Source organism: Oryctolagus cuniculus, chromosome 2 (genome assembly GCF_051225735.1).
Source record: "Oryctolagus cuniculus isolate XC-2025 breed Fujian yellow rabbit chromosome 2, ASM5122573v1, whole genome shotgun sequence".
NCBI classification, from domain to species: Eukaryota; Metazoa; Chordata; class Mammalia; order Lagomorpha; family Leporidae; genus Oryctolagus; species Oryctolagus cuniculus.
This window is the reverse complement of record NC_142868.1, coordinates 41,794,835-41,814,017: the sequence shown is the minus strand read 5'-3', so window position 1 is coordinate 41,814,017 and position 19,183 is coordinate 41,794,835. Positions and strand designations below refer to the sequence as shown.

Sequence of the window (19,183 nt, the reverse complement as noted above, 5' to 3'; positions counted from 1 at the left end):
TACTACCTCTTAGCTCGGTGCTCTCGGAGCTGCGGGGAGACGCCTGCCCACTGAGCCCTTCCTGCGGGTGTACGGGGCAGGCCTGGGGCACCGTTCCCTCGGCTGCTCTCTGCTCTGAGGCAAGCTCCCCTTCTCCCGCGGTGGCCAGGAGGCCTTGTTTAGCTCCGGGGTGGAGAGCGGTGCTACAAAATTCCCTCCCAAGCCACTCCTCCTACAGTAAGAGATACAGAAATATCAAAGATCCACGGGCAGGAAAACGGGTTGTCCACTGGAAACTGGCGATTCGTTACTGATGGGTACCAGATAATCAAATTCATTAATGAAATTGGCTGTTGGATACGTTCTGACAATAAAATACCGTATTTCACCGTTTAATGGACCTATTTGGGAATTTTTTGGAATACAGGTCAAAATCCAGCGTTATTGGGTATTTGTAAGTTGAACAAGCACACTTTTTTTGTTTTACAACAGTTACATTAAACTGGATACTTTACAGATAGCTTGTTTTTACTCAGGTAAGATAGAGCACGCGGATTCTACATGTCCAAGACTGTGTTTTCTAATGATTTCTATATCGAAAACAGTCACAGAAATTGGTAATGGTGAAAACCAAAAGCACATTTAACTAATTCCGGCTTCACTTGGGCCATCCCAGGTGCAAATTATGTTACGATGTGGATCTGTACTTTGTGAAAACACTTGGTTGAGACACCAATACACTTTACAATAGGGAGATCCTAATTGTTACACACACGATAATGCGAACCAGTTGTCATCCTTTATGTAAACGTGTGAACTACGACAGGCCATCAACAGGGAGAATATTTCAGCAGGGTCGAAGTTCCTGCGTGTCCCCACGTTCAGAGAGACGTCTGGGTCGTTTCCATCATTATCAAGTTATCTGTTTTCACTGTGCCGTAGGAAGTGTCTGCCATTTCTTCTTCTTTCAGTTTCTTATAAGAAATATCTGTATCTTCATCTTCATCGAGGGGGTCTCGCTTGTGCAGTATTTCACTCCCATACATTTTATAGAGCAAGACAAAAATGCCCGCCTCCGCCGACTGGAACAGAGCGTACAGCAGGGGAAACATATACATGCTGCCTATGAGGCGCGGCGGGAAGGCCAGCTTCAGGATGGCAGTGCAGAGCTGCACGTTCTGGCTTCCTGTTTCCAGGCACACAGTCCTCTTACAGTTGGGCGGAAGATGGAAGAGAGCCGCCAGACCGTAGCCCGAGGCGTAGCCCGCCAAGGGCATGAAGATGGCCACCACGTACACGGCCGCGGGGATGCTCGCCAGCAGTTCAGGTCCCAACATGGTGCCCGTCAGGATGAAGAGGACCACCAGCGTCAACAGCAGGGACCACAGGGACACCTGGTAGCAGAACATGGACAGACAAGTCGTCAGCAATGAGGTGGCCCGAAAATCCTACGCCTCTTGGAGGAAGATCCTCAGCGGGGCTCCCTGCCATGCACTCGGGAATCTGGCAGAGTTTCTGAAGGTGGGCAGCTGCGGGTCCCCTCTCCAGGAGGCACCCAGATCTGTGCTGGACAGCTCCCGTGGTTTGGAGCCCTGACCTTAGGTCAAGTGACCTAGACAGGTCCTCAGGTGCTACAGAGACCAGTCCACTCCTTTGGAAAAACAGTTCCCCAAAAGTGTGACTACCACAATCAGAGGGAGGCTACGCTCCAGGCAGACTGTACCCCAGAATGTCAGCCCACCACGGATCTCCGTGTTGGTGTCCTGACTGTTCCGAGCATGCGTTTAACCTGTGACTGTGCCTCTGGTAAATGGAGCAGAGAGAATCGAGCCTGATACCCAGCTGTGCTCTGATGCACAGAGTGGACAGGTGGGCGTGTCCTCTCCATGAACAGGCCTTGTGTTTTCAGGAGAGATCAGTTCTGATTTTATACGCGAGAAAAGACTATTAAAGGTAATGAAACTTAGTGTGTGGTTGTTTGACCCTCAAAATGTTTCCTACCATAGAAGATTGTTACTGTGTTGAGTCAATTACTGACACCTAGGTTATGTAAGAGAAAAAAATGTTAGGGAAAGATGGGAGGAATCCACTGCCATTTGGGGCCTCCCCACCCTTTCTTCTGTTCCTGAGGAACCGCTCACCTGTGACCCTCTCAGGATGCTCGGAACGCTTCTGCGAGGCTGCTGTTAGATCTAGTACAACTGATTCGGTGACATGTGCCATCCTGATGTTCCGACTGGCACATGTCACTGATTCAAGTCAAGCAGGCTGTGTAAATAGCAAGATGGAAACCTAAAACTTCTAAAATGGGGGTCAGGTCAGGGAGGGAGGGCAGAGATCCCGAAAAACTTCTCAAAGTGTTGTGCCTGGCCCCAGGGGAGTATCTGGAAGGAAAATCAGAGTCTGTGACACTAGACCGTAATGAGTTCTTTATGCTCTTTTTTAAAGTGCTGAAAACGTATCTGACATGGTCAAAAATTCTGCCTTACAGGAAGCTGAAGTTCTTATCAGGTGCAGTACTATAAAAGTTTAATTGGCAGAAACCAGACCAGTATAAATCAAAATTTACTGTTTAAAACTGTGCCCCACTGAAAGCACTGACAGAAAATCTGATTCTTCATTTTGAAAATAGTAGTCACGGCCGGTGCCATGGCTCACTAGGCTAATCCTCCACCTGCGGTGCTGGCACCCTGGGTTCTAGTCCCGGTTGGGGCGCTGGATTCTGTTCTGGTTGCTCCTCTTCCAGTCCAGCTCTCTGCTCTGGCCCGGGAAGGCAGTGGAGGATGGCCCAAGTGCTTGGGCCCTACACCCACATGGGAGACCAGGAGGTGGCACCTGGCTCCTGATCAGCACAGCACGCCAGCCGTAGCGGCCATTTCGGGGGGTGAACCAATGGAAGGAAGACCTTTCTCTCTGTCTCTCTCTCTCTCACTGTGTAACTCAGAAAGAAAGAGAGAAAGAAAGAGAGAGAGAGAGAGAGAGAGAAAGAAAACAGTAGTCCCAAATTTCCTCTGAACTATTTTAAATTGGGTGAAGATTGGCATTGAATACTCATTATAAAGTGTATGCAAAAGTATAACCACTATATAAGCCATATTTTAATAGTGTGCTAATTAAAGAATACAGATAGGTTCACCTTAAATTCAACAGTAACCGATCTTATCGAATTACCCATTATTTAAGTATATTTCTTCTGAATTTTTAAAATATTTATTTTATCTATTTGAAAGGCAGAGTTAGAGGGAGAGAGAGATTGATCTTCCATTTACTGGTTTACTCTCCAAATGGCTGCAATGGGCAGGGCTGGGCCAGGCCAGTTCTTCACCCATGTGGGTAGCAGGGGCCCAAGTACTTGGGCCGTCTTTCCCAGGCACATTAGCAGGGAGCTGGATGGGAAGTGGAGTGGCCAGCACTCAGACCACTGCCCATAGGGGATGCCAGCATTGCAGGTGGCGGCTTAGCCTATTATGCCACAATGCTGGCCCCTATTCCGTTTTTAGAGTGTAAATAACCATTTGATTGACTTTCTCTTTCAATTCCTATGTCAATAAGTTCTTAATGTATTTTAAGATTATGGGTATAGGATATATAATAAATATAAATACATGTATATTTATAATATTTTATTACATTTACATATATATGTTTATTACCTTTATTATGGATTTATCTGAAGGTTGAATATGCATAGAAAAGAACCCTCTATTGCTCATGTTAATAAAAGTTGGCTCCTCTGAATAATGATTACTTCTAAAAATGTAAATAAAACACTATAGATTATGTCTTCTTAAATCTACATAACAAACATTGGAGTGACTCTTTGTCTATTTGTCCAAAGGAATTTGTACTTTTTACAGTAACTAGTTATGTATTTTATTGGACTAACTTTTAAAAATGAACCTCTTATTTATAGTTTTTCATTATTTTTCAAAGAAAGCTTAATTTACACATTTTTCTCCAATTATTGGAAAATTTCTACTGCTACAAAAACATAATTTTTAAAAAATAAAGCAATGTAGGAGATACTAAATCAAATCATAGAAATCCTCTACCATTTCAAAGTTTCAGAAACCGTATAAAAGGCTCCAATGGGGAAGGAAAAATAAGCACAGAGATTTAATCACCGCAGTGAAATCTACAGGGTCCAATTTTGTGCTTTGAAGCCAAGATCTTGTGCCACAATGTAACTTTTCAATTAACTGTTTTTAGTCTTATTAGTATCAACTTCTTTTTTTAAAAATTGAAACAATTTTAAAGGAAACTTCTATAGGGTCTCTCAGAATCGGAGTTCCACTTTTGAAAGGGAAATTTCTAGAAATTTTTACAAAGTGCATTTCTAAAATAGAGCAGAAATGCAGTGTGCTCGGATGTTCAGCGATTAGCCCTGTGCGACACCGCCGTGTAACTGCACGGCCGTCTCCTCCACCCCACCGGCCACCGCCTGGTTCTCCTCTCCGTGTAAACTTGGAGTTCTCGTAGCTCGTTTTTAATTAAGCAATCACCTTGATTGATTCAATTAAAGCTAACATTACAGGGATTCCACAGGCGGAAGGTACCTATGAAGTTTACCCTGTAAGTGCTCTCCTCTCTTCCCGTTTCCCAGCCCCTGAGCCGGGCGTCGGAGAGGGCGGAAGGCACCTGCCGGGGCCTCACCTTGACGATGTAGTCGGCCACGCGGTTGTATCTGTAGCGGATGAAGACGCCCAAGCCGATGGGGATGAGCGTGCTGCACAGCGTCAGGGTCACGGCGCCCAGTGGCAGCAGCTGCACCAGGGGCGTGTTGATCCAAGCCCGGCTGTAGACCCACAGGCACAGCGGCATCAGGACCAGGGCCAGCAGCGTGGAGGAGATGGTCATGATGATGCTGCAGGAGAGAGAAGCAGCGGGAGTCAGAACGGGCTTGGCGCCCAGCAGGCGGCCCGCCTTGCCCTCCCGGGCTGCCGGGCGGGGAGAGAAACAGCCGGCAGGTGCCTGGGGTTGGAGTCGGGCGGGGTGCTAGGGCACCAGCACGTCCAAGCCTGAGGGCACTCAGCAGTCTCAGGGCCGCTGCTCTGGCTCTGGCAACCTAACCAGCCCGCCTGAGACTTGGCGAAGTCCGTCTTTCTTCTTTCCAACCTCCCCGGACCTTGCAGTGGACGCCAGGGAGAAGCTGCCGTGCGCTACCTGCTGGCACGGGACCCGGTGCCACCCCGCGCTCTGGGACATTGCTTTCTTCACGGGGCCCCTTGCTGCATTGTGGTTTTTCATTTCCAGCGAGTCCCAGAGTCCGACTCCCCCAGAGGCGCCAGCCTGAGGTGGAGAGCCCCAGGGCGCGGGGAGGTGGAGCGCGTGCCCGGCTCTGCCCTCCCGCCCCGGCCGGCCGCACCGGTCCTACCTCAAGTTCATGTCGCCGTCCACCAGCAGGGACATGAGATTGGAGAGGTTTCCGCCAGGACAGCAGCCGCACAGGAGCACGGCCACGGCGGCCACCTCGTCCAGCTGGAAGGCGAGGGCCAGCAGGAAGGCGAGCAGAGGCAAGAAGCCGAACTGGCAGAGCGCGGCGAGCAGCGCGCCCACCGGCCGGCGGACGTGCGCCCCGAAGTGGTTCACGTCCACCGTGCAGCCCAGGCCCAGCATGGTGATGCACAGGGCGGCGCCCACCAGCACGTTCAGCCCGTGGCTCAGCGGCGTGTCCCAGAACGGGGGCTCGTGGGGGACCCAGGGCCGCGGGAACGGGGACGAGCCCTGGCTCGCCGCGCCTCCCGCCAAGCTTCCGCTCGTCGGCTGCGGCGTCGGGGTCGGGCCGGCGGCGAAGTCCACGGTGGAACCCGGCCCGAGGCTGGCGTTGGAGGAGGGAGCCAGGGAGAAGAAGTCTGCGCCGGGGCCAGGGCTGCTGGCGTTGGGCGGCAGAGTGTAGTTGTCCGGCAGCAGCAGAGACGACGGCGTCAGAAGCAGGCTTGTGTTGTCCGTGTCGTCCATGGCGCAGTCCGCTCCAGCCGAGCGCGCCTCGCTCGGCCTCGCGGAGTGCGCCCGTCCAGCCTGGGCGGCGGCGGGTGCGGCGGGCGGGTGCTGCGCGCCGGGGTCTGCGCCGCCGCCGGCTCGCGCTCCAGATCGCTCAGGAGCCCAGAAGCTGCAGCAGCGCGCGGCGACCCGCGCCCCGCAGGCCCCGCCCCACCGCCCGTCCCCCCCGCCTTTTAATCACCAGTAAGTGGTTCTGCTCTAGGGCAGCCAGGGGCGGAACAAAGACCTGACAAAGACAAGTGGAGAGAAACCCGCGCCTGGCCTGGCTGCCGATCAAGTTTGCTGATGGGCTCTGCCTGTTTGATAATGAAATCTGAAGGCCCAGACACACAAAATGGGGGGAATAAGCCAGGCTCAACTGGCTCCACAGGCAGCGGTATCCTCTATATGGCTTGAATTTGCAAACAATTCCTTCTTGCACAATTGTCACGATCAGTCCTGCAGCAGAAACTCATGATCACAGCAGTGGGTTTTGAACCAGGTACCATGCAAGCAAGCGCCTGTGCATTATTTCGTGAGCTAGAAATCATGTTTGCAAGCTCAGGTTTTCACGAAGGAGGACTGTGAGACCCAGGGAAGCCTCCGCCTCTCGACCAGGTCCACAAGTACCTGGCTGTACCTGCACCATAATATCCCAGAGGAGTTAAGGAAAATCCCCGTGAACAAATGTGTGTTTGAGGATTTCTTGGCAGGCGGAGAGATGTTTTGGCCGCAGATTCGCGAAGTGTTCTGAGTAAAGTCCTGGCATTAGGACTAAAGGGATGAAAAGAAAATAAAGGGCTGAGATTCCCTGCGCCAGACAGGGGATCAATTCCAGAATTCTCAGCAATAAAGACTCCACTACTTTAAGCCGCTCACCAGATGCGTGTAGAAAGGAAAACAAGTGCGTCTTAGCTGGCTCTCTGGGGGGGACCGGTCCAGCTGGGAAAGCCAAGGGCAGAATTTCTAGGCTGAACGCTAAGGGTCCGTCTTGGGGTTGCTCCCTAATGGAGCCCAGGTAGGAGGACTTTTTCCTCCTGGGAATCTGTCCTTACCCCCTTCCCGGAGACAGAGGAGACTGGGTGACTGAGCCCGGCACTTGCATGTCCTCCTCCCCAAGTCTTGTGAAAACGACAGAGAATGTGCCAGAGAGATCCAGATTCGCCAAAGACACGCGCTGCACTCCGAACCGCAAGTGACTGACTTCTCCCTGAGACTAGGCCCGCCGTGGGGGCGGAGCTTCTGCAAACGCTCAGAAAAATGAAGGGCCCTTGGAGGTTTTCCAAGCCATGCCGCCTAGAGAGCAAGGTGGTCGCAGCTCGACAAGCTTTCGGAAGAGGCCACCAGAAGTCGGGGGGTATTTTCATGTGGATGTAGGGTTCTGCAGGTAAAAGAGCGGTGTTTCAGATAAACAATAAAACATGCTCCCCAAATGTTGAGTCCACTCAGGGGAGACAGAAGGGTGGAGAAACAGACAAGATAAGGAGGAGGCATTGCAGAGCCTTTGAAGCTACAAGATAAGCCAAGAGCACAGTGGCAGGGGAGCCAGCTGGGCAGGCATCACACCCCTGGCCCCAGAATGCCTCCTTGTTGTTACAGATACTAAAACCCACAATCGAATTAAACAGGCAAAACAGGCAGTCGTTAGAGACGGACCAGCTCCTCCCACAGCTCCTCTCCCTCAGGGAGGGCCCTGGGCAGCAATCCGCACAATGGACGAAGAGCAGGAGGGCTGGGATGGGGACAGCACCAGTGTCCCACCAAAGCCACCATCTGGGGCCCCTCCCGGGACCTGCAGCCCAGTCATCAATCTGCAGGTGCAGCTCCACTTCTGATCCAGCTCTCTGCTATGGCCTGGGACAGCAGTAGAAGATGGCCCAAGTCCTTGGGCCCCTGCACCCACGTGGGAGACCTGCCATTTGGGGAGTGTACCAGCGGATAGAAAACCTCTCTCTCTCTCTCTCTCTCTCTGCCTCTCCTTCTTTCTGTGTAACTCTGACTCTCAAATAAATAAATAAATCTTTAAAAATATTTTATATATTAATAAGTGCAAACAGCAAGAAAAAAAGGCAAATGATATGAATAAACATGAGATCACAAAAAAAGAATGTAAGCAGCCAATATAGTTAAATACATATTCGTACTCACTAGTAACCAGAGACTAAATTTAAGCAATTTGATGTTTGTTTGTTTTGGTACTGGAAAAGATGCAAATGAAATCCATTGTGGTGGCCAGAAGACAACCAAGTCCACTCTCCCATCCAGCCAGAGGTTTGCCCTTTCTGGAAGAAAACTTGGTAGCAGATGACAACAGCCCAAGAATGTGCAGCCCCTCTGCCTCAGTCATTCTGCCTCTAGAGGTTTCTTCTAAGGAAACAAGCAGGGGACTTAAAAATGAGAAAGCGCACTACATGGTGTACTTAGAGCACTACATGGTGTACTTAGAGCACTACATGGTGTACTTACTACCTGCCGGGCAGGCTCCTAGGCCTTTACTTGGATCTTCTCATTTAATTCTTACAATAGGTTTGACGAGCTTAGAAGTCTGCCAAGGTTTGCGCAGATAGGAACAGAACCATTATCTGAAGCCCGCTTTTGGAACTCCACAGCCTTTCCTATTCAGCCCACTTGTATATGGTTCAATACCTAAGAGTGCATTAACACAGGAGACTGCCATGCATACACCAAGTATCGTAATTTATAACCAGATTGGTTTTTTAAAAATCTGTTTGGGGCCAGCATTGTGGTACAGCATATAAAGCCACCACTTGGGATACTGGCACCCAGTTGTGGAGCCCTTGAGTCCTGCCTGCTCTGCTTCCGATCCAGATCCCAGCTAACGCGCCTGTGAAGGCATCAGAAGATGGTCTAAATACTCGGACCCCTGCCGTCTACGTGGGAGACCCCGATGGTGTGCCAGGCTCCTGGTTTCAGCCTGGTCCAGCCCTGCCCTAGCCATTGAGGACATTGGGCAGTGAACCAGCAGGTGGAAGATTCTTACTCTCTCGCTCTCTCATTCTCTCTCCCCCTCTCCCTCTCCCTCTTCCTCTGTTACTCTGCCTTTCAAATAAATAAAACAAATATTTTAAATAGCTATTTATTTGAGAGGCAGGCGTGGAGAGACAGAGAGAGAAACTCCCATCTGCTGGTCTACTCATTCATTCCCCAATGCCTGCAACAATTAGGGCTGATCCAGGCCAGTCAGGAGCCAGGAACTCAATCCATGTTTCCCGAGTGGTGGCTGGAACCCAATTTCTTGAGTCATCTCCGCTGCTTCCCAGAGTTGCATTAGGAAGCAGCTGGAATCAGAAGCCAGCGCCAGGATAGACCCCAGCCAGGAGCCCTGCTGTGGGGTGTGGCCATCTTGACTGCTTGGCTAAACACTTGCTCCAGAGTTCTTAGTCTGGAGCCTTGGGCAGACCTAAATGATGTATCAGCTTTTCTGTATATTTGCCTTTCTTGTTGTTTTTTTCTTGGAAGTAGGTCTAAGTCTTTTCTCAAACTCCTGAAAGCGTGCTAGACACAGTTAGAACAATACTTAATGACAAGGGGGAAATTTCTGTGATACAATCTTACATGATAAAATAAATTTAAGGGCCGGCGCCGCGGCTCACTAGGCTAATCCTCCGCCTTGCGGCCCCAGCACACCGGGTTCTAGTCCTGGTTGGGGCCCCGGATTCTGTCCCGGTTGCCCCTCTTCCAGGCCATCTCTCTGCTGTGGCCAGGGAGTGCAGTGGAGGATGGCCCAGGTGCTTGGGCCCTGCACCCCATGGGAGACCAGGAAAAGCACCTGGCTCCTGGCTCCTGCCATCGGATCAGCGTGGTGCGCCGGCCGCGGCGGCCATTGGAGGGTGAACCAACGGCAAAGGAAGACCTTTCTCTCTGTCTCTCTCTCTCACTGTCCACTCTGCCTGTAAAAAAAAAAAATAAAATAAAAAAATAAAATAAAATAAATTTAAAAGTTATAAACAATGACATACACATACTTATATCCTATTAAGTATATTAACTATACTGTATATAAGTTTAGAGGGAATTTCCCTAACGTATATTACATCTAAGTGGTAGCATTTTTAGTGATTTTTCCTTTTTTTTTTCTGTTTCCCAAATGTCTGGAGTGCATATATTTTATAACCAGAAAAATGTAGATGCTATTTTGTAAGGATCAAATCCAGAGGGAAAAACATTCCACCAATCAAAGGGTGCATCCCATGAGGCCATTGACTGATGGAGAAAAGCAGGCAAGCTCATGCAAGCTGCAACCCAGCGGGCTCCTACATAATACGACCATCTTCACCAAGTGGCAAACATTTGGGAATTAGGTGTCCAGTAACTTTACAGGTGGTGTTTGGGAGTCAAAGACTATTGCTTTGTTAGCTTGGGGGTAACCCATATGCCTGGATTGCAGCCCCAAGCCAGGGGAAGAAAGGCCGATGTTAAGTTGTTTCACAAAATAAGCAGTTGCTTATTGTGGTCAGCTTAACGTAGCCCCCAGGGCAAGCAGCTTTCCCCACCTGCCTGCCCACTGCTCCACGCCGACACCGCAGAGCCAGTCGGCAGCTGTGTCTAACTGTGCCTCCTAACCAACCTCGCTCCGGTGGGAGATCATCTAGGTATCTGCACGCCGGTTTGTATCTCATACAGCGGTCAGCTTTGTAACAGCACGGTCTCTTCTGCGGCTCCCTACCGTGTGGTTCGATTGTGTGCTTCCTATTCCTTAGCCCGCTGAGATTTGATTTAATAACCCAAGGCCTCTTTTCGTACTATCTCCCAGTCTGTGCCAGAGAAGCCCTGGGGTTCCACGCTTGTCTTCCATGACGAAATGTAACAGCAAACCTCGCTTTCCGTGGAAGGATGTTTTCCTTCTCACTCTTCTCTGCTGACCTGTTCTTCAGTCAGTTCCATCTCGTGTTCAACTGCTCTCCAACCTAACACTGCAGCCAGGTTGTGACCCATGTCCCAGAACTATCTTTGTGTGGCAGAGAGCCTTGTATTAGGAGGCATCTGTCATCTGATAAACTGAAAAGGAAAAAAAAATAATATCTGCAAAGCTCTAGCAGGATATTAAACTGAGAATTTGTTTGATCTAAACATTAAAAACACTTCAGTGATATTTCTCAAGGCTTATGGCTAAAAATTGCTTCTTGCTGAATAACCAGACCACACAATAAAGAACAAAGAATGAGATAAAAGAGAAAGAAAAGAAGTTTTATTACAATTAGGCTGTACTAATTTAAATTTTGATTTTTAAATTTTCTGTCATTCTATACAAGTAAAAAAAGCAGTAACATTTTTGAATTTAAGAAGTATTATCTGGGGGCCGGAACTGTGGCATAGCAGGTTAGGCAACTCGCTGCCTGTGTCATCAGCATCCCATATGGCCCTGGTTCGAGTCCCAGCTGTTCCAGTTCTGATCCAGCTCCCTGCTAATGGCCTGGGGAAGCAGTAGAAGATGGCCCAAGTCCTTGGGTCCCTATAGCCATGTGGTAGACCCGAAAAACACTCCTGGCTCCTGACTTCCATCTGGCCCAGTTCTGGCTGTTGCAGCCATTTGGGGAGTGAACCAGTGAATGGTAGATCTCTCTCTCTCGCTCTGTCTCTCTAACTCTGCCTTTCAAAATCTCTCTCTCTTTTTTTTTTTTTAAAGTTTTATTTTGAAACATTCATTAAGGTAGATTTCTCTTAGAATGATTACAAATTTCATTTTTTTAAAAAATATTCATTTATCCATTTGAAAGGCAGAGTCACAGAGAGGCAGAGGCAGAGAGAGAGAGGGAGAGAGAGAGAGAGAGAGGTCTTCCATCTGCCGGTTCTCTCCCCAAATGGCCACAATGGCTGGAGCTGGGCCAATCCAGAGCCAGGAGCTGCTTCCAGGTCCCCCACGTGGGTGCAGGGGCCCCAGCACTTGGGCCATCTTCTGCTTTCCCAGGCCATAGCAGAGAGCTGGATCAGAAGAGGAGCAGCCGGGACTCGAACCGGTGCCCTTATGGAATGCCAGCACTGCAGGAGTTGGCCCCACCCACTATGCCACACCGCTGGCCCCTACATGCAGCTATCTTTAAAGTATTTATTTACCTACTAGTTCCTGCTGGTCCTAGCTCTCTGGTGAGACATGTGAAGAACAGAAATGATGTGCTCACAGCCATAGACCAGGCTAGTAAGATAGAAGATGAAGAGTTGATAGAGTTTTATTCAAAACGAGCCTCATTTCCACCCTGGCGCTCTATAGCAGGCTCCGACTCAGTGAACAGCTTATTCCAGCGAAGCACTCCTAGAGGAAAGCGTACCATGCGAGTACTTACGTAATTACTCCTATTTGTGGTCCTTATTTTGGGGGAATAGCGAGGCATTTCACTATCCACTCTCTCCAGTCCTTAAAGGCTTCGGCAGGTTTGGGTGAATTCACATTGTCCTCACGACTATGTCTGGGAGCAACTGCCGGGAGCCGGCAGATTCGTTATCGATCCACTTCACCAGCGCCTTCCGGGGTCGAGAGGTCACCGGTCGGCCGGAAGCTCCCTTCCTTAAACGCTGTTCGCCTGCACTTCTCATACTGGGATGCGAACACTGGGTTCTTGGAGATGAGAGCTGTTCAGAGTGCCAGAGTGTTTGCATCTTTAGAGAGGAGGGAGGTGCCCACTCAGGTTTTTACCTCACAAGGACAGGCACGTCCGCAAAAATGGGATGCAGGGGTACCTTCACCCTAATATATATATATATATATATATATATATAAATAACGTAGCGTGAAGGGTCAGGAGGCCTGCTCCAGGTGTGACCTGGGTGGAGCTACAGCAGAAGACGCGCTGGGGAGCTGGGATGTGCCAGTCCTCAAACCCTGAACAGCCCTGGCATTTCCAGACCAGCTGGTCCCCACTTGCTGGTTGCCCATAGCAACTCCTCACAAATCGCAGACCAGGCGTGGTGCGTAGAGGGGCCCCTCGGCCTGTCACTTCACCCTTTTTCCATGGGGAGCCCCCTCCTCCTTGTCCATCATACAAGAAGCGCATCATAGAGATAGGCTCTTGCTCACTCGTTTGTGTTGGCAGAATTGTAAAACATCCTGGTTTCACGCGACCTTACGTAAAGACTGTGGTCTGCTAATAATTTTATGTTTACTCTCAGGATTGAATGGTCTTGCCATTCAATAGATCTGAGAACTGCTGTCCATGATACTCCACACCAACACCCATCATTGCAATCTATTGCCCTGCTTTGTCTAGAATATTGATCGGAAGATACTAGAGAACGTCATACTTTTCCCCTCACCACTTCTACAAAACTGTGCCTAATGACTCAAAGAGAAGACTTAATGGAATCTGGGTTTAAGGGCAGGCATTTGGTTTAGTGGATAATACACTAGGACACCCATGCTCCACACTGAAATATCCAGGTTCGAATCCCGCTGCCAACTCCTAGCTCCAGTTTCCTTCTAATGAGGCTGGGAGGCATTGGCAATGGCTCAGCTGACCCGGTTTTTTCTACTCACATAGGAGGCTTGGACTAAGCTCCTCACTTGCAACTTTGGGGCTGGCCTAGTCTCAGCCATTGTTGGCCTTTGGGGAGTGAACCAGTGGATGGGAGATTTTTGTTTCTTTGTCTCTGTTTTTCTCCCTTTCTAATATACAAAAAAAGTTTTTAAAAGTTGGTTCTAGCATTTTCATCATACTTTCTCAGGCTCTCTCTTAACAGCTGATTAAAAGTGACTTTTCCATAAAAACAGATATGTATATGAAAGATTTTGGAATTCTGTATGTGTGTATATATATATATATGTATGTCTATATTATTTATATACAAAACAATCATGCATTGCTTAACAGGATACATCCTGAGACATGCATCATTAGGCAGTTTTATCATTGTCCACACCTCAGAGTGTAGCCATACAAACTAAGCCATGGCATCACTAAGTGAAATGATCTTATGAGACCGCCATTGTCTATGTGATCCATCATCAACTGAAATGTCCTGAGACAATGCGCGATTGACTGCATTTTTCTTCTGTTACTCTAGACTCTTTGGAGTTTTTTGTAATTATATGTATGGACTCCGAAGATTTCAGTGTTCTTTTTTGCAATATCATAGCAGTTCGATGTAACAACTGTACATTCATCTCCCAAAGTGTTACTAGAGAGTAGATGACACAGACAGTGCACTGAGAACAGGAACCCTGCCTAAGGTCTACTGCGTGTTCTCTGTGCTGCGTTAACCCTGCAACTAAGGATAGCACAAGGCACGCGGTGATGGTTCCAGCTCCAATAGAGATGGGAATGACACATCCTGGCTGTGCTCTAAGTGTCAGTGATCAAAGGGTCTTTGCCTTCAATGGTTCAAGGTGGCAAATGATATTCCCTGGCAGGGGATCGCTTGAGCAAGGTCATGACTATACTGTACTTCCATTGGGGAGCAGCGCATGTGTATAATGTACAAGAATAGGAAGCAGCTGTGGAGAAGCAGGTATAGTTGCAAGTTATTTTGGGGCCTTTGATGCCCTGTAACGAGCTTGGACTTCACTTTTTCTGAGAGCGTGTCTCTGTCTGTTCCTTTGCCTTTCAAGTTAATACACTTTTCTAAAAATAAGAAATAACAAAAGGTACGTGGAAGTTGTTCCGTCTCCAATAGCTGCCAATACGGCTGACTCAATTATCTAAAACTCTTCTATGAAGAACACTCAGATGCACCGCATAAAATACAATGAACATGCTTTTTTAAAAAAATTATTTATTTATTTTTTGAAAGGCAGAGTTACAGAGAGGCAGAGGCAGAGGCAGAGGCAGAGAGAGAGGTCTTCTATCCGCTGGTTCACTCCCCAAATGGCTGCAAACGGCAGGAGCTGCGCCGACCTGAAGCCAGAAGCCAGGAGCTTCTTCCTGGTCTCCCACATGGGTGCAGGGGCCCAAGGACTTGGGCCATCTTCTACTGCTTTCCCAGGCCATAGCAGAGAGCTGGATTGGAAGAGGAACAGCTGGGACTCGAACCGGCACCGCAAGCAGCGGCTTTACCCGCTACACCAAACATGCTTCTAAAGGCATAAATTCATAGTAGGGTAATGGAAATGCTCAGGAAGAAAAAAAAAATGACAAGCAGGTAACTTTCCAGCCTCAGTTTCCACAGGGCTTACCCTTTAATGGCCTTATGGGGACCAGGGAAGGAGCCCTGGGGTGTGTCAGGTGGTGACTGCACGGGTCTGCAGGTAAGTCCTGATGTCTGAAGACTACACAGGCTCTCAGCTGGAGACTGAGCGAGGGAAAACCTACCCAGGGGCACGGGGGACTGCAGGGCTGCTGTGCGCTTCGTTTCCGTTTTGGCTCAGAATTCTGACGAGGTGAAGAAAGGCTTCCTGTAGGATGCTCTCCTCATGAGTCCGGTGTTGGGCTGGAGCTGCACAGGGGGACTGGGAGAGCAGAAGGAGCCCTCCCTCCCTTCCCATCTCCTTCTCAGGAAGCAACTGCACATCGGCTGCCTGAAGTCAGCAAGGACGCGAGCACTCATGCCCCAGACATGGACCAAGGCGGCAGATCAGGGACGGCTCTCCAGACAGCCAGCTGTCAGACACTTCCCAGAACAGCCCTGGAGAGGCCCGCCTTCCCCTGGTGTGACGCTGGAACTTAAAATACTGGTGTCCCTAGGGGCACACAAAAAATCAACATAGGGCCGACACTGTGACATAGCAGGTAAAGCCACCGCCTACAGTGCCGGCATCCCATATGGGCGCCGGTTCAAGTCCCAGCTGCTCCACTTCTGATCCAGCTCTGCTGTGGCCTGGGAAAGCAGTAGAGAGGATGGCCAAGTCCTTGGGCACCTGCACCCACGTGGGAGACCCAGAAGAAGTTCCTGGCTCCTGGCTTCGGATCGGCGCAGCTCTGGCCATTGCAGCCAATCGGGGAGTGAATCAGCAGATGGAAGACCTTTCTCTCTCTCTCTGCCTCTCCTCTCTATGTGTAACTCTGACTCTCAAATAAATAAATAAATCCAAAAAAAAAAAAAAAAAAAAAGAGAGAGAGAGAGAGAGAGAGACTGGAGGAGAGAGTGAGAAATGGCCACCTACACTCACTTCTCAGTAGGCAGTCCAGGAAGAAAGAGGTACGAAATGCAATCTTTTTAAATGTAATACTAAGAAGACTTGAAGAGAGGTGATAATCCCAACTTGGGAAGTTTAATGAGTCTACAATAAATATTAACTCCACACCCGGAAATACGGTGAAAATGAGAACAGAAGGTAAAAGGATACCTTGATAACACAAGTTGCACGATGTTTGGCTTTACTTTCCCCATTTCTCAGATAAGGCGAACCTGGACCATACCTAAAATCGCGTAACCGGGTCCTTAATGAACATCGGCTATGGACAATGCAAAGCCCGGCAAGATGGCTTCTGTGAAAACAGAAGCAATGTGTCTCTTCTTGGACACTTTATTCTCTTTTCAATTCCCCTGGGCGTCTCTTCTCTTCAACCACATCCTCAAATGTTGCTGCTTCTAAGATTCAGTCGCAGGCTCCTTTGAGTCTTCCCTTGGCACGTTCTTTGATGATTTTGTTAACTGGCTGTTTTTTGTTTTTTTTTTTTTTAAACAGGCAGAGTGGACAGTGAGAGAGAGAGACAGAGAGAGAAAGGTCCTCCTTTTTGCCGTTGGTTCACCCTCCAATGGCCGCTGTGGCTGGCGCACTGCGCTGATCCAAAGGCAGGAGCCAGGTGCTTCTCCTGGTCTCCCATGGGGTACAGGGCCCAAGCACCTGGGCCATCCTCCACTGCACTCCCTGGCCACAGCAGAGAGCTGGCCTGGAAGAGGGGCAACCGGGACAGAATCTGGCGCCTCGACCGGGACTAGAACCCGGTGTGCCGGCGCCGCAAGGTGGAGGATTAGCCTAGTGAGCCGCGGCGCCGGCCAACTGGCTGGTTTTAGCAATGAACCAGAGCCACTGACTCCCAAATCTCTATTTCCAGATCCAGGTCTCGTCTGAGCCCTGATTCCACCACAGATACTGCCACCAATATATGAAGCGACATTCATTATCTCCATCCCAGCCCACATCACCTCTGCCTTAGTCACTGCCGTCTCTTGACTTTGGGTATGTATTTCCTTGGTGAGGAAGATATCTGCTACTTTTTTTCATCTGGAGACATGCAGTTCTTCCCTCAAAATTGACTTCAGGGGTGGGCATTTGACCCAATGGCCAAGCTGCAGCTTGGATGCTTGCGCCCCCTGTTGGAGGAGTCCTGGCTGTGCTCTCCATTCCAGCTTCCTGCTCAAGACACGGGGAGAGGCAGCAGCGATGGCTCAAGTAGTTGGGTCCCGGACACACCCACGTGGGAAACCTGGCTCCACCTCCCAGCTCCCTGGCTGTTGCAGACATTCTGGGGAGTGAATCAGCAGATGGCTGCTGTCTCTCTTTTTACCCCTCCCACTCCTACCCCTCATCTTGCTGTCTTTCAGATAAATAAATACAATTTTATAAAACTAAAAATAAATACATATATAAATAAAATCAGCTTCAAATGTCAGGTCTCCTGCGAGCCCCGTTAACTCCACTGCCGGTGTTGGCGCTGTCACTTTTCCAGACTATTTGTGGGTAGTCTTTTTTGACGTCTGCCTTCCCTGACAGATTCCAGGGGTGTCAGTAGCAGCCACTCACATTGTCTCGTGTCTTAAGCATTGCCTTTGCATGGTGCTTTTCCTGAGACAGGCCCACTTTGATGACCGCTGGATGAATGGGGGGATGAGTTAATGAATGGCTGCGTCTTACCCAACGAGCACAGGAAATGAAGATGGTGGCTTTGGTGTCACCTGATGATCCCATTCCCTTCTGCTAAATTGGCTTCCTTATGTATTCTGGTATGAGAAGCAGCACTACTGCCCAGAGCACATTCGCTGTTTTTTTATGCTGTCTGTTTTCTAGCAGCAGGGTGTTGCCAATCATTGTGATATAAAGCTGTCGCAACAGCTCTGCTCCCAATGACCCAACGCGAGGCTGTCTGGGCTGTGGGCTGGAATATTAAATGACATTGTGTTTCTGCAGCACGCCGAGCTGCTTGAGTCACAGCTGCAGGAAAAACGTTTTAACAAAATTAAAATCTCCGTGGGGGAGGGGGCAACAGAGACTAAAGAAGGTTGCCCAGAAGGCTGAGATGAGAGCCAAGGGAAGATGGGAGACCTGGCAGAGCCTGTTCAAGATCTAATTGTAGCAGGAAAATACAGATGAAGACTGAGAGTTCTGCATTTATGAGTTAAAATCGTCTAAATCACTCAAATTTGCTCTCCGTTGTATTGGGGAGGGGGGGAGGCTTTTTTCTGGAAAATGCATACACTAAATTAAAAGGGGCCAGGGGCAAAGAAATCAAAGCTATCTCCTATGAGAGCAAATTGAAATAGATCAATTACTTCCTGTCACTTCCTATTTCCAAGCTAATGAATTACTTTTTTAAAAGCCTGGCTCTGTCCACTGCCAGGTCTGGCACAGAGAAGGCGATTCCTGATGTGTATCTCACGCCAACGGAAGATGACTGGGATGATGAAGCATTGCTGCTTTTTTTAAGAAAATCAACATGGACAATTCTTGTTATTATAGAACACACTAGAACTTGAAAAGGACAAGAAATTCCTTCTTCCTTTCCCAGTGGAACACACTGAAGAAAGCCACCTTACGTTTTCGAGTTTCTAGACCCTCTTTCTTTCCTTTGCTCAAGGTGACACATGAAAATACTCCTTTGAGTAGAAATAAAACACAAAGCATTCCTCAGAGCTCTGCAGTGCTGGCATCCCATATGGCGCCAGTTTGAGTCCCAGCTGCTCCAGCTCTTTGTTATGGCCTGGGAAAGCAGTAGAAGATGGCCCAAGTGCTTGGGCCCCTGTACCTGCATGGGAGACCAGGAAGAAGCTCTAGGCTCCTGGCTTCAGATTGGTCCATCTCTGGCCACTGGGGCCATTTGGAGAGTGAACTAGCAAATGGAAGACCTCTCTCACTTTGTCTCTGTCTCTGCCTCTCTGTAACTCTGCCTTTCAAAAAATAAATAAATCTTTTTTTAAAACAAAAAGGTATAAAGTATTTCCATAATATATGTGATAGGAAACCACACTACTAATTTTGTTTAAGATTTATTTTATTTATTTGAAAGGAAAAGTTAAAAAGAGGCAGAGGCAGAGAGAGAGACAGAGAAGTCTCCCACCCACTGGTTCACTCCACAAATGGCCGCGTAGCTGGAGCTGGGCTGATCCAATCCAAAGA

The 19,183-nt window shown here is 48.9% G+C and overlaps 1 protein-coding gene across 1 annotated transcript; it reads right to left on the bottom strand.

The window, feature by feature from the left end:
• Positions 1-302: 302 nt before the first annotated feature.
• Positions 303-7,531, bottom strand: SLC10A4 (solute carrier family 10 member 4). The gene is made up of 3 exons (XM_002709427.6): positions 5,354-7,531; positions 4,633-4,843; positions 303-1,373 (listed from the first exon to the last, which is right to left on the bottom strand). The coding sequence occupies exons 1-3, from the start codon at positions 5,935-5,937 to the stop codon at positions 861-863; spliced, it is 1,308 nt and encodes a 435-aa protein (XP_002709473.2). The 5' UTR covers positions 5,938-7,531; the 3' UTR covers positions 303-860.
• Positions 7,532-19,183: the final 11,652 nt, after the last annotated feature.